The following is a 16,126-nucleotide window of genomic DNA, read 5'->3' on the forward strand; positions in this document are numbered from 1 at the left end:
TTTTGGAGTTTCTTAAGGACACCAGCTTTAGACAGTGAGAAAGGGTCAGCCACCCCACACGTAAGAAGAATACCTGTTGTGACTGTTTACAGTGACGTTCATTCCATTAGGCACCAGCTCCAACACTTCAGTTTCACCAAAGTTTTCCACAGTAATCTAAGAAAAAAAAAAAGATTTATATGAATAAGAAAGATTTCATGTCTTTGGGAGTGATAAAATTGCAGCACATGAGAGCACGAGCGAGCAAGTGAGAGAGAGAGAGAGCACAAAACAGAAAGCAAAGTTGGGGGGGGGGGCAGTAGAAAAGATATCAGGGACCGTATTTACTAAGCGTCTCAGAGTAATGCAATTTTGGTCCTACTTTTAAAATAGGGAATCACTCCTACCTCCACCAAAATGTATAAGAGCTCCTGTAACTGGTTGGGAGTAGCAAGGAAATGGCATTCAGGCAGAAACACGCAAAAAGGAGAGACGTTTTGGTTAAACTGAACAACACAAAGTTCAGAAGAGATAAGCTAGGACAAAAATGGGATTTTTTTTTTTTTTTTAAACGTTTTAAACACTACTAGTACAGTGGTGTAAAAAACTATTTGCCCCCTTCCTGATTTCTTATTCTTTTGCATGTTTGTCACACAAAATGTTTCTGATCATCAAACACATTTAACTATTAGTCAAAGATAACATAATTGAACACAAAATGCAGTTTTTAAATGATGGTTTTATTATTTAGGGAGAAAAAAATCCAAACCTACATGGCCCTGTGTGAAAAAGTGATTGCCCTTGTTAAAAAATAACTTAACTGTGGTTTATCACACCTGAGTTCAATTTCTGTAGTCACCCCCAGGCCTGATTACTGCCACACCTGTTTCAATCAAGAAATCACTTAAAAAGGAGCTACCTGACACAGAGAAGTAGACCAAAAGCACCTCAAAAGCTAGACATCATGCCAAGAACCAAAGAAATTCAGGAACAAATGAGAACAAAAGTAAATGAGATCTATCAGTCTGGTAAAGGTTATAAAGCCATTTCTAAAGCTTTGGGACTCCAGTGAACCACAGTGAGAGCCATTATCCACATATGGCAAAAACATGGAACAGTGGTGAACCTTCCCAGGAGTGGCCGGCCAACCAAAATTACCCCAAGACGCAGAGACAACTCATCCGAGAGGCCACAAAAGACCCCAGGACAACATTTAAAGAACTGCAGGCCTCACTTGTCTCAATTAAGGTCAGTGTTCATGACTCCACCATAAGAAAGAGACTGGGCAAAAACGGCCTGCATGGCAGATTTCCAAGGCGCAAACCACTTTTAAGCAAAAAGAACATTAAGGCTCGTCTCAATTTTGCTAAAAAACATCTCAATGATTGCCAAGACTTTTGGGAAAATACCTTGTGGACCGACGAGACAAAAGTTGAACTTTTTGGAAGGTGCATGTCCCGTTACATCTGGCGTAAAAGTAACACAGCATTTCAGAAAAAGAACATCATACCAACAGTAAAATATGGTGGTGGTAGTGTGATGGTCTGGGGTTGTTTTGCTGCTTCAGGACCTGGAAGGCTTGCTGTGATAGATGAAACCATGAATTCTACTGTCTACCAAAAAATCCTGAAGGAGAACGTTCGGCCATCTGTTCGTCAACTCAAGCTGAAGCGATCTTGGGTGCTGCAGCAGGACAATGACCCAAAACACACCAGCAATACACCTCTGAATGGCTGAAGAAAAACAAAATGAAGACTTGAGTGGCCTAGTCAAAGTCCTGACCTGAATCCTATTGAGATGTTGTGGCATGACCTTAAAAATTCATGCTAGAAAATCCTCAAATAAAGCTGAATTACAACAATTCTGCAAAGATGAGTGGGCCAAAATTCCTCCAGAGCGCTGTAAAAGACTTGTTGCAAGTTATCGCAAATGCTTGATTGCAGTTATTGCTGCTAAGGGTGGCCCAACCAGTTATTAGGTTCAGGGGGCAATTACTTTTTCATGTAGGTTTGGATTTTTTTTCTCCCTAAATAATAAAAACCATCATTTAAAAACTGCATTTTGTGTTTACTTGTGTTATCTTTGACTAATAGTTAAATGTGTTTGATGATCAGAAACATTTTGTGTGACAAACATGCAAAAGAATAAGAAATCAGGAAGGGGGCAAATAGTTTTTCACACCACTGTATATGTTTTTTTTAGTAACAGTGAAGATGCAACCTTGAAACAGTGAAATAATCAATCAAATTATACGGAAATGATAAATTAAACTGCTGTTACAGTACCGCAGATCATGCGCAGATTCATATATTTTCCTACCACACAGAATAAAATAGACAAAAAACAAGCTAAATTCATGAAGTTGTCATCCATCACACATTAAAATATTTGTATTTATATGTAAATTTTATGTATATATATTAAATTATTAAAGCATACACAATTTTTTTTCTTTAAGATTCTTTGTTAATCATCACTTAATTAACACTGTGTACCCCCATTTTTCCACAGTCCTCAGGAGTACATGCTCCAATTGTGTATCCAATTATGTAAACATTAAAGCACTTTTTGTAAGTCGCTCTGGATAAGAGCGTCTGCCAAATGCCTAAATGTAAATGTACATGCGGCAAACTGACAGATGGTATTAATTTAGAAGAAAGATAAGGGCAGAATGTTTGCTTTATTTTTTAATTTTTTTACATTTTACGCAAGCAACACGCTCTCATCCTCTCTCCAGGTTTGCTTTGATCAGATTATGACAGTTCTATACAGTACGGCTCTATTATAGGGGCTTGCAACAGTGATTAGAGCAGTCTGATTAGGATAACGTTCGGAGTAGGAATAGGAGTAGGAAGCGTCCTCAAGAACTTGTAATTGTTTTATTTGTCCTACTCTGAGCTAGGAATATTTTCAGTCCTAAATGAATTTTGCTTCCAAGGAATGATTCTGAGACGCTTAGTTAATACGGGCCGAGATTGTCCTCATCTGTACAAGATTTTTTTTGTAGATATATAGTTTAATTCCATCTCGGAAAGTAAAATGGCCTGTTTTGCTTTAGAAATAGCTAATTTATATATCAAGCGAAATATTTCAAGATTCTTTTTGTTTTTATTTTGGCTTACAAAAAGCAGACTAAAGAAGCTACTACATGACAACATCCAGATAACAGTACTTGACTGAGAATCTTCATAGGCTTTATGGCTTACAGCTGATTAAAAAAAAAAATCCTGTATTTACTGTAAAATACAGAAACGTTCAACATCTAAAAAGTATGTTATTTATGCATTTAGAACAGGATAAGGGCTCCTTTAGCATGAATTACTACATCAATGCAGCATGGCACTAAGGCAATCAGCTTGTGGAACTGCTAAAGCATTGACACCTGGTTTAATTGCTTCAGTTTATGGAGTGATATCCCAGACAATATTCAAAAGAAATTGCAAATTGCATTTCCCATATGTGGACGCACAAAGTGTGCCACAATTCAAATGCAATTGCAAACTTTGCATTACCGTTTGCTTTTTTGCCTTTGCGAATGCACACTGACTGCCAAATTTCAAATGAAAAAGAAAAGTCCATTTGCATTTCCCATGTCTTACAAGTCATGAGCCTGTCATATTTAAATAGCAAAATCAATTACCACGTTTGCTTTTTCACTTTCTCTGCATCGCGCGTCTAGACGCAATCGCTAATCCATTTGCAATTCATTTCAAACACATTTCCAATGTGTTTCACGGAAACCTGTCAATCAGCGTCAGGGGCGGGATTGTTTGGGGAGTGACCTCACTCGCAGTCGCCCACCAAGAGGGGGGAATTTGAGCAATTCAATTCAATTACTTTTGAATTCTGTCCGGGATGTCACTCCATATCAGTTATTCTGTATCGCTGGATCAGGTGTTTTTTATCTTCCTCTTAACAATACCCTATAGATTCTCCATGGGGTTCAGGTCAGGTGCATTGCGTTGCCAATCAAGCATAGCAAGATGATGTTATTTAGGACTCTATCATCCAGTTAGTGGTAGTTTTGGCACTGTCAGCAGATGTTCCTGCTGGACAAGGAAACTGGCATCCTCATTAAGCCTGTCAGCAGACAGTGGTACTAAGAAAATCTGGTTGACAGTTGCATTGACTTTGGAAATCCAAACCATCACTGACTAAGGAAACCTTACAAGGGACTTTAGACAACTTGGATTTTGTGCCGCTCCACTCTTCCTACAGACTCTAGGACCTTGATTTCTAAATAAAATGCAAAATGTAATTTCACCTGAAAAAAGAAAATCTTTCTCTATTGTTCAGGTAAGATAATTCTGATGTCTCTGGATCAGGAGGGGCTTGATACTACAATTGGAACAGTTGTAATCCATTCCATGAAGACATCTGTGCAGGGTGGCATCTGATGCACTGGTCAGCCTAAATTAGGGCTTTGCTAACAATTTTCTTGTGGTCATCCATGTTGCTTGTGCACCTTTTCCAACCACAAATCTAGCCCTTTCAGCAATGACCTTCTGTAGCTTCCCTCTTTATAAAGGGTGACAATGATCATCATCTGGACAACAATCAAGTCAGCAGACTTCCCCATGATTGTGGTTGCATGGACTGAACATGTATGAACAACAATTAACTTATATTTACCTAAAGTATACTCCGACACTGGATTTTTGTGTAAAGGTAAAGGATCTAGAGTAGGGGTTTCACTTTTGACTTAAAAACTCTCTCTAAAACAGCTATATGTTATAATAGCAGTTAAAATCATAACACAATTTTTACTTAAAAATAGAACTGTTCTTACAGTGAAGTTCAAACAGAATGTATCCTCAACATCATCTTCCATATAGTCCAATAAATGTTGCAGACTCCTATGACGTGAAAATACCAATAAAAGGAGGTGAGTAAAATTAAACTAAAGATTTAAAGGAATCTTGAAACAATTTACTACAAGCTATAAATAATGCCTGTACAAAAGAAGGATTAATTTAATTAAGTCAGCTCTGAATAACTGACCTGCCAACAACAGGCATGAGCTCCTTCAGGTCGTCCAAAGTCGGCACTTTCTTCAAAAGTTTTTTGTACAGGGCTACAGGAAAATTTAGTTCCACTATAGTCAGGTTATAAATGGCCAAACCACAAATGACCCCAATGAGGTGAAACAAGTCGATATCTTCTAACGTCTATAAAACAAAAATCGGGAAAGAATTATAAAATGTATAATTGGTATTCAGATTACATGGACACTTATACAAATACAAACTATTCAAGCTGTAACGCAGATTTACCTTGCTCGAAAACCAGATGAGTCTAGACTCCTTGTAATACCTAAACATGCCATATTTGGGGTCCAAGAGTTCTTTCATAATGAGAAGGAAGAATTCCTTCCTCACACCTCCAGCATCCACAGCCTCCTCTCCAACAAAGATAACCTATACAAAAATAATTTTTTGTCATTTTAATTTATCATTGTCTCCTATTTTCTCTTTTTCAACAACTGATTGTTATTTGGTTTCATTATTTGTTATTATTTGGGAGCAGTTTCTAGGAGCACAAAAAGCTGAGATTATATGAAATTTCAGGTTCTGGAAGTTAGAATAAATATTCAGACTGATTCAGGGGCAGTACCTGAAAGTGGTTAACACAAATCCAGTGGACCCTTGGATTGCGGGCATAATTAATTCCGGAAGCATTTTTGTACATCAAAACACTTGTAATCAAATTTTCCCATAAGTGATAATGAAAATATTCATATGAAAATACAGATGTGGCCATTAAGAATGTGCGTTCCCCCCCCCATCCCGCCCACTGAATATCCGCCAGATGGTGCATGGAAGGGCATGGCGGTACAATGAAAAATTGTGTATAATTAGTTAGCCTAAAACAATATTGTTTCCAATTCTAAAGCAAACATAAATTAAATTTTGTTTTACAATAGATCTTTTATGATGAATGTATGTATATGTGCTTCATATTATTTTCATAATAATAAAATGAGATGCCCAAAATCGTGCTTTAAAATTCATAATTAGTTGCTTATATAGTTTTTGTAATGTCTTAACAGGGACAAAACAATGAAAGACATGGCAATGCCTCGGTTTAAATGGTATTGAAATTAATAAAATTTTCTGATAGTAGGCTATCTGATAGTGTTACCTATGCAAATGTCCTGATTCGTGAATATGCCAATATATCTTATTTAAAAACTTAAAAATGTGTTGACATTGAGCACCGTCAGAAGACATGAATAAAAAAAAAAAGAACAAAATTTTTATATATATATATATATATATATATATATATATGACTGAAAGGAAAGAGGAGAGAGTTAAGAGAGGAGGAGAACCTTCCAAAAGGACAACCATCTCTGCAGCAATCCACCAATTAGGCCTATATGGTAAAGTGGACCAACGGAAGCCACTCCTTAGTAAAAGGTATATGGCAAATTTGAGCTTGACAAAAGGCACCTAAAGGACTCTCAAACCATGAGAAACAAAATTCTCAGGTCTGATGAAACACCCTGGCCACTCTACCATATAGGCCTGATTGGTGGATTGCTGCAGAGAGGTTCAGTTTAGATGCCTGGCCAGCTCTAGAAAGAGTCCTGGTGGTTTCTAACTTCTTAGACTTATGGATAATAGAGGCTTTGTGCTCATTGGGACCTTCAAAGCAGCAGAAATTTTTATGTAACCTTTCCCAGATTTGTGCCTCGAGACAATTCCTTTGACTTCATGCTTGGTTTGTGCTCTGACATAAACTGTCAACTGTGGGACCTTATATAGACTGGTGTGTGCCTTTCCAAATTATGTCCAATTAACTGAATTTACCACAGGTGGACTCCAATTAAGCTGCAGAAACATCTCAAGGATGATCCAAAGAAACAGGATGCGCCTAAACTCAATCTTGCAAAGGCTGTAAATACTTATGTACATGTGCTTTCTTAAATTTTTTTAAAAAATAAATTAGCAAAAATCTCAAGTAAACTTTTTTCATGTTGTCATTACGGGATGTTGTGTGTAGAATTCTGAGTAGAAAAAAAGGATTCAATCCATTTTAGGCTGTGGCATAACAAAATGTGGAAAAAGTAATGCGCTGTAAATACTTTCTGGATGCACTGTAATACATTTATCCATAAATAAAAAGGAATATTTAAGCATATACGTAAAATGTATTTCACTTAAACATTACAGATTAAAACAAGGAAAGTAGACGCGCTTCAGTTCATTGTAATGCGGACAAAAGGTCTAGGAAGAAAACAGGTTTCGTTATTTTACAAAATCTGATTATATTCAGTAAGTTTATGAATTACACTCAAAGTATTAAATCCAACTATGAAGTCTGATTTAATTGGTACCATTAAACATTTTATTTTTATTCATGGTTATATTTATGTTTATATTTTGCTGGCGAAATACATTTTAGGCAGAAACGTCTGCTCAGCCTTGTTAATTCGTTTTAAACACTTCAATTCTGGCAATTCCCCATCAGCAAACCGGTTTAATAACTTCACACCTATCGTAAATGGAAAGTGAGAAGAGGGATTACAGTAACTGGGATTCTGTGTGTTCACTTCGGAGTGGCTGTCACGTTGTATTTAGCTCATAGACTAAAACAAAAATAAAATCATGTTTGCTTCAGCATTGGAAACAATACAGTATTGTTTAGGCTAACTTTAAGATTTTACACTTTTGTATTCTTTGTTGTACTTGTGTTTTTGCACACACGTGCGGGCATCTTTAAATTTGAACAGAAAATAATAGTGGGCTGGTAGGCAGGTTATTTTAAAATGTAACCTACGTATCTACAGTATAAGCATATTTAACTACTTCAGCAGTGAATGAGAAATTTGGTCTGGCTTTTAGATAAAGTCCTTATTTAATATAATTTTATTATTTATTTAATTATTTTATTATAAATATGATTCTTATTCTCTATATTCTTGTCAAATATAGTCATTCAGTGCAAGCACTGTGTCAGAAGATTCTACGGAATCTCTTCTCACCTTTCATCCACGATAGGTGTGAATTTATCAAACTATGTGCGCTGTTGGCAAATACTGTAGGTGGGTTTTACATTAATTAGCAAGACAGAGCGGACGTCTCTGCCTAAATTTCATTTCCCCAGCAAACCATAAAGTAAATAGAAACAATAAAAATGATTATTAATAGCAATTAAATTAGACTTAATAGTTGGAATTGATACTTTTTATTTACTGTATAAGGGAGTATGTCTGCAGTTTTATTGATAAATCTGCTCATATTTGTGCATGCGTTTATCAGCCTTTTAATCAAAACCATGCAAGCGCAACTCACTTTCACTTTGCAAAAAGCAGTGTTTATTGTTTAGTGTATATTTATGAGCTCTGTCGCTTGCTGTCAATAGGCGGCTAAGAGAGATTTCGGGTTCAGTAGACACATACAATAATACTTCAGATTAAAACACGACTGCCCCCTACTGGTAATGAATGGCATTTTTACAGCTTGCCGCACGTGCCGCAACAGCTCGCAAGATTCCTTTTCTCAAAACGTGCGTTCTTAATGGCCAGATCTGTAAAAAATTAAATTAAAAAATAAAAATTAACCTGCACTTTACCTTTAAATAGAATCCCAGCAGTGTTTCTGTTAGTGTGTGTGTGTGTGACTTTCTAAGTTCTAATGTTGTCCACTAAAAATATCATTTCTGTTGATGTCACTAATACCTTTAGAGGTTTCTTGTAATCAACATTTTTGGACTTCCGCAAAACCTCCATGGTGTCCTCAACAATATTTTCTCTGCGCACTATGAGAATGAGGCATGGGTTAACTGACTCCACCATGCCACCAGGCCCAAATAAAGAGCTAAGGTTCTGTCGTTCTGCTTGGTCCACAGCCATCTGTTTAAAAACAAGAGACTCCAGAAGAAATTAAGTAAATTTCAGAACTGCTGAGGCACCTATAAATATCAATTGCAATCACCTGCATTTGGATAACAGCGTCAGTTTGAAGCAGTGTAGTCTTTGCTTGAGCATCAAATACAAACGGGTATTTGCACAGCATGACCTGGGCATCCATACCCTAGCAGAAAGATAAAAAATATGGTTATAGTCTTTTATGTTATAAAAAGATTCAAATACTTTTTTATACTTAGTTTAATATATATTGCCTCTGTCATGTGAGCCTTATACTTATGTCAACGTAAAAGTAAAAATCCCCCTCATACAGCTTCTTTGTTTGCCTCTTGCATCAAATTTAATTTTAAAAATTTAACAGCTAGCTAGCATAATGTTCCAGTTGAGTTATCTAATAAAAAGGAATTCCATCAATAATATATATCATAACAGTGCTGAGACTGTTGTACAATTTATTGATTACATAAAATTTACAAATACTGTATGTATTACTGTGCAAAAGTATTTCGTACATGCAATAACATTCTGTAAAGATGCCTTCAGAAATAATAAAATTGAACATTTCTACAGAAACACTATATAAAGCAGTAAATAGCAGCAAAAGTAAACAGTATCTTTATTTAATATCTGGTGTGAAAGCATACACACACACACACACACTTTCACTATATACATCAACTATACATTAAGTATTTTTCTTGTAGCAAATCACCCTACCAGTTTAGCAAACTTCGAAAGTCAACAGTTTCAGAGTCCAGTTAGTCTACAGATGGTTGAACAGTTGAATATTAAAAAAAATTCACACACATTATATATATATATATATATATATATATATATATATATATATATATATAAAATAGCATGCATATTTATACATTTGGAATTTGCATCTACATTTTCATGTATAAAATTAGTTTCAGCTGAAACTCATGATCAATGGTTTAGGCTAAACCACTGAAATCTTTGGTCTAGTTCTCATTGAGTGGCCACACATCACTTCCACATTTCCACATTCCCGAATAGGCGTGTGGTCCGTTGCCTAGCAACACCGAACAAAACGAGACATAATCGTGGTGTTTGCTATGCTATGTTATGACATAGCATAGTTTATTATCTGCTGTGGTAGATCTGATTTATTTAAACCCAATAATAAAGCTTTATATCCTCAGGAGGGCTCATTACATTGTTTTAGCATAGATCTGCTCCATCTACACCGCATTCCAAATTATTATGCAAATTGGATTTAAGTGTCAAACATTAAATGTTAAGTTTTTTAATTAAACTCCTGAATGGTATTGTGTCTCAGGGCTCTTTGGATCACTGAATTGAATCTCAGACATGAGTGATAATTAGTTTGCCAGATAAGCCCAATTAAAGGAAAAGTACTGAAGAAGATTGTTCCACATTATTAAGCAGGTCACAGGTTTCAAGCAATATGGGAAAGAAAAAGGATCTCTCTGCTGCCGAAAAAAAGTCAAATATTGCAATGCCTTGTACAAGGTATAAAAACATTAGGTATTTCATAAAAACTTAAGCGTGATCATTATACTGTGAAGACACTTGTGGCTGATTCAGAGCACAGACTGGTTCGTGCAGATAGAGGCAGAATGAGGAAGGTTTCTGCAAAACAAATTCATCGGATTAAGAGAGCAGCTGCTGAAATGGTATTACAAAGCAGCAAACAGGTATTCGAAGCTGCTGGTGCCTCTGGAGTCCCGCGAACCTCAAGGTGTAGAATCCTTTAAAGTTTAAAATTGCACATAAACCTACTATTCAGCCACTACTTATCAATGCTCACAAGCAGAAACGGTTGCAGTGGGCCTAGACATACATGAAGACAAGTTTTTAAACAGTCTTGTTTACTGATGAGTGTTGTGCAACCCTGGATGGTCCAGATGGATGGAGTAGTGGATGGTTGGTGGGTGGCCACCATGTCCCAACAAGGCTGCGACAACAACAAGGAGGTGCTGAAGTCATGTTTTGGGCCGCGTTAAAAGTAGGTGACACTGGCACAACGCTTCTAGTGTTAATTTTTACGGCAGAATAAAATTTTTTACAAAAAGGTAAATCTCGACCAACTGCCAACAATCACAAAGCTAACAACCCCAACATGCTAGCTAGCATGGCCGATGATGTGAACGGTGAAACATTACTACAGACTGTGTGGAAAGAACCTAAAGCGGGCAAAGAGGAAATTAGTAAACAAATCGACAAAGTGATTAACAATATACAAGCTAAGTTGGCTCGAATTAAAGCTTCTCTGTCAACCTCATCCAAACAGATGGTCAAGGTGGAAACCCAAGTAAGTGCGACAGAAGATCTAAGAGACACTTACTCAACAATCAATCACTTGGAAAAAGATGTCTCCTATTTAAAAGACAAAGTGCAAGACCTGGAGAATAAAAAGAGAAGCTCTAAAATCCGTATTGTTATCTACAATAAAAATCCAAAAGAAGGCAATATGATTTCGTTTTTTACTACGCATCATACCTGAAATCAAATAATCCTATAATCAAGAAATTGCAAAGAACGGGAAACATTCTGTTAAACAGAGCGACGCCAAGGGTAATTTTAACAAAACTTTAGAGAGAGAGACAGAAAATCCTCCAACTCTCGAGAAAGCAAAAGGAAATTTACTTTGACAATTGCGCATTCTTCTCTTCCCTGACTTTAGCGCGGGACTTTAAAATGCCCGGAAAGACTACATAACGGGCATAACAGGCTTTGAGAGATCGAAATCTCTAATACTCATTCCCCCCACCAAACTTCGGATCATACACATGGGTAAAGTCTACTCTACCCCATTTGAGTTTAAGGACTTTATTGTTAACTTGGAGAAGGGTATTGAGGCATTTACTACTGAATGAACAGTAGAGAACAATAGATCTCTTGAACTTTATTTAATTAAGGACTAACTTAGGAGCACATAATTATTTAAAAACTAGATCATACTTAATAACATATAACTGTTCCTATAAAGTGCTATGTAGCTTCTTACCTTATTTGTTAAATAACATTTTATATTATGTAAAGATAGCAGAAAATTATTCTATGTGCGCAGGAAACCCTCTCTCATTTCTTAGGGCGCAAGTTAAATGACTAAATTGTGCATCATGCAATCAAAAGGAAAAAATACTCTCATATTTGAAAAGAATTAACACTGATGCAGCATTTATATAGGAGACTTATCTCATTAATCAAGAACATAGAAAACTCAGCAGAGAATGGGTGGGTCAGGCATTTTTCCTCATCATTTTCATCCAGTCGTCGAGGCGTAGCTTTATTATTACAGAAAAAGCTACAATTTAACCTAATTAAGAAATACTCTGACCACTTTGGAAGATATGTTATTGTTGAATGTGAGATAAATGGGGAATATATAACTTTATTATAATAATATATATATTTTTTATTATAATAAAATGTATAACTTTTTTTTTGCAAATTGATATTACGACTAGCCACTATTAAGGGCAACCTTATTATTGGAGGTGACTTTAATCTAGTTCTAGATCCTACAAAAGATAGATCCACATCTACCCTCTTGAATCAAAGAACTGATTTGGAGCTGTATGACATTCCTTTTACGCAGACAAAACAGATAATTTATTTTACTTAAATGTACATAAAATTTACTCAAGAATATATTTTTTCTTCTAAAAAAAATTCTCATCATCACAGTCAATAGCGCATCAATTGTCAACAATAACACTTCTAAACCAGTAAAAGGCTGTTAGTGTAAGTCTCCTCAATGCTGATAAAGTTTTGACCAAATTACCTGCCTTAAGATTGGAAACTGTCGTACTCAAAGTAATAAATCCAAATCAGACAGGATTTTTTTTAAAGAAAAGACTTGGCTCTGATAATGTCAGAAGACTTTTTACATATATGTAAAAAGTCTTCTGACATTATCAGAGCCAAGTCTTTTCTTTAAAAAAATCCTGTCTGATATTGTTTAAAAAAAGGAAAGTGCTAATATTTATACTGTCTATGGATGACAAAAAAGACAGAATCAAGCCTACTTTTCTTTTTAAAACACTAGATTCTATGGGCTTTGGGTCTAGGTTTACTGGATAATTAAAAACTAAATTTAACTCCCTTAAAGCACAAATCCTTACCAATAATATTATGTAAAATACTTTTACTTTGACTAGAGGATGTGGATAAGGTTGTCCTATTTCTCCCTTATTATTTGCCTTGACTATCGAAACCGAAGTAAGATCTCATTCCAGACTAAACGGAGTTGAAATTGGTACTAATGATCACAAAATATCTATATGCGGAAGACTTGTTAATATTTCTAACCAATTCACAACTCTCCATTCCCCACTTTATTGAAAGTATTTAAAGATTACAGTGATATACCTGGTTACAAATATATAAAACTATGAAAAAAGTGTAGGTTTCCCTATTAATATCCGAGAACAGAAAAAAAAAAACATAGTTAAACCATTAACACTATGTAATAATGGGTTTAAATATTTTGAAATTCATATCGATTGAACATTTAATGAGTTAAAACAAAACTACTTTACACTCCCGCATAAAGTAAAAGACGACATGCAGATTAATAGACAGAATCAAAGTTATCAAAATGAATATTTTACCCAAATATATGTACAATTTGCAGTGCCTCCCTTTGGATATCCCAAAGTCTTATTTTAAAGAATTAGATAATGTTCTTTCAGGTTTTAGGTCAAAAACCCCAGAGTAAAGCTTCTTAAGCTTCAAGCACTGTATAAGAAACGGGGATCTGAAATTTTCTATCTTTATCATCTATCTTCACAACTTCGGTCCATATGGATTTAGTTGCACCCTGATAAGGTTAATACTAGATGGTAATCAATAGAACAATAAGAGATAAGTATTCTTTCCAGTTTAAAACTATTCCTTTTTTTGAATCCAAAAGATGATTATCCACATTCACTAAGAATCCATTAATACTTACAGTCTGCCTAGCTTCGGTAGGATATAACATTTTAACAACTAACTTTAAGCCATTTGGAAGTGTTATTTTGAAGCATAAATGGAAGAGAGATCTTGACTGCACATAGAATTTGGGACAGTGGGAGTCCCTTATAAAACGATTACAGACTATTATAATATCTAAACATAGACAAACATAGACTATATAATAATAATTCTAATAACTACATCTTTACTACCACATACTACTATTAATAATAATGAATGGAGAAAGTGCAGTCTAAGAAGAATTATTATTGATACAGGAGAAGGGAAGAAGAAAAGAAAAAGTAAAAACAATATAAGTGGAATACAAGTGGTATTGTGCTGCATGTATGATTGTGAATCCTTTTTTCTCTCATGCACATGTGCATAATTTAAGGTTCAAATTTTCTCCTAATCATGTTTCTTAGCATTTAAGCATTCATAGGATTTTAGAAGTGCTACATGATTAAACTCAATGCAATTATTTTAATGTCATTGTACATACTGACATGACTTGTAATACTATGTTATAATACTACTTACTCGTGCTCTAATGCTGCAGCTGGTGCATTTTCACACAGCTTTTGTATGTGATTGATGCCTCACACAGCAGTAATAAATGTGTGTTAAATTCAACTGAATTACAGAAATATAACTTTTCTTCACATGGAGAGAACAAAAAGACAGGGTGTCGCGCGAATGTGCTCCAGCTGCAATATACCCATGTATGTGAAATTGTGCTGGTGGTACTATGGTACTATGTGTCCCATTCCTCCAACGCCTATAGTTCCAGCGTCTATCCTTTAACGGGACGATATGAGATCGTTATCATATATCGTTAACACCTCAATAATACGTCAAAATAGCCAGTAGTGTTGTAATTTTGCTTCATGTCAGGAGCGATGTTATGTTTTTGTTGGACACAAGTTTCATATCAATTACTGAAAGCCTGCAATGAATTAAACCTTGTTTCTTTGTTTCTGGGATGAAAAGCAACATGCACTGTACAGTTGCATGGGCAGAATGTGGTCAGTTGCTGCATTATGGGTCGGGTGTACATAATAGTACTGGCATAATGAAAACAAAAAAACATTTTAATACATGCTTTTTATTAACATGTACACAGTTTGCGTACATTGTAATCAATTAAAAGAAAAGAAATGACAACTTACCATGGAGAACATCTGATGCTGAATCCAAGTAACGTAATCACTCCTGATGTCAACAAGGTCTTCCAGTTCGCGTATATAAAACTTGTCATACTGGATAATTTGTCCAACTCGTTCATTTACCTGCAATTTTAAAACATGGCATTATGGTATAAATTATCATGGAATGTACCCTTTAGAAATAGACTGCATACACTGTTTTGGATATCTAGAAGCCAAATAGGTCACTCATTAGGGCCCAAGCACTATAGTGTGTGCAGGACCCTACTGTTCTTCCAAGGATTCTTTTTTAGGGCTCAAGCACTATAGAGTGCGCAGAACCCTCTTGTTTTCCTGATGATTTTCCCCCCACCCTTTTGGGCTTTTAATGGGTCTTAACATGCTCAAAAACTCAGGGGCCCCCACACGAGATTTTGCTGCATAGCTCATACACACTTGCACGTATGCACACAAAACTCTGTACACATTTAGAGCTCATGGAGCGGAACAACTTTCGCACTGCATGTCCTAGGCTCAACTCAACAGGAAGTCAGTTATTTTGTATCGTTTGCCAAAACGCACCCGATGGATTTTGATATACTCCTCCTAGGGGATTTATCACCAACAAACCGGGCTAATGTGATCTAAAGACATTGCGGATGCAAAATTGCAGAGGGATTTTTGATACATCAAATAGGTCAGTTGTGATAATGCCTTAAACGTATGCTGAAAATGATTAATAACTTTCTGTGTGGCATTATATTGAGTGACATTATAATAAGGGACACGTTCAGTGACATCCCAACGTAGTGTGATGCTTTTTTCCAGCATCTGGTTGTGATGTGTATTGTACACACATACACATCACAAATGTTAAGTCACACACATCATTCTCACACACACATGCACAAATACTGTACACTCATATCACACACATACACACTTGCATCTCTCTCTCACACACAGACACACACACACGCATGCATGCATGCATAAACACACACACTCATACATCACACATATACACACTCACATCACAAAGTTTAGAGATAGGTCTATCGTTCAAAATTGCTTCTGCTTCACACAAGACAGTTTGAAGTGCTTCGTCATTCAATATTTGTTGTCGAAGAACAGTACAAAGAATCTGTCTCACCATTCGAATTATACGCTCCCA

At 35.8% G+C, this 16,126-nt stretch overlaps 1 protein-coding gene across 2 annotated transcripts in view; it reads right to left on the reverse strand.

Moving 5' to 3' along the window:
- The window catches only part of herc4 (HECT and RLD domain containing E3 ubiquitin protein ligase 4), a 107,191-nt gene that overhangs the window by 18,616 nt on the left and 72,449 nt on the right, over positions 1–16,126 (reverse strand). For both annotated transcript variants that reach the window (XM_053501252.1, XM_053501253.1), the window contains 7 exons: positions 14,977–15,096; positions 8,919–9,017; positions 8,663–8,836; positions 5,253–5,396; positions 4,981–5,147; positions 4,769–4,835; positions 74–156 (listed from right to left, as the gene is read on the reverse strand). In XM_053501252.1, coding sequence (XP_053357227.1) covers positions 74–156; positions 4,769–4,835; positions 4,981–5,147; positions 5,253–5,396; positions 8,663–8,836; positions 8,919–9,017; positions 14,977–15,096 — 854 coding nt within the window. The remainder of the gene's footprint in view (positions 1–73; positions 157–4,768; positions 4,836–4,980; positions 5,148–5,252; positions 5,397–8,662; positions 8,837–8,918; positions 9,018–14,976; positions 15,097–16,126) is intronic.

The sequence above is a fragment of the Clarias gariepinus genome, chromosome 8 (genome assembly GCF_024256425.1).
Source record: "Clarias gariepinus isolate MV-2021 ecotype Netherlands chromosome 8, CGAR_prim_01v2, whole genome shotgun sequence".
Lineage (NCBI taxonomy): Eukaryota > Metazoa > Chordata > Actinopteri > Siluriformes > Clariidae > Clarias > Clarias gariepinus.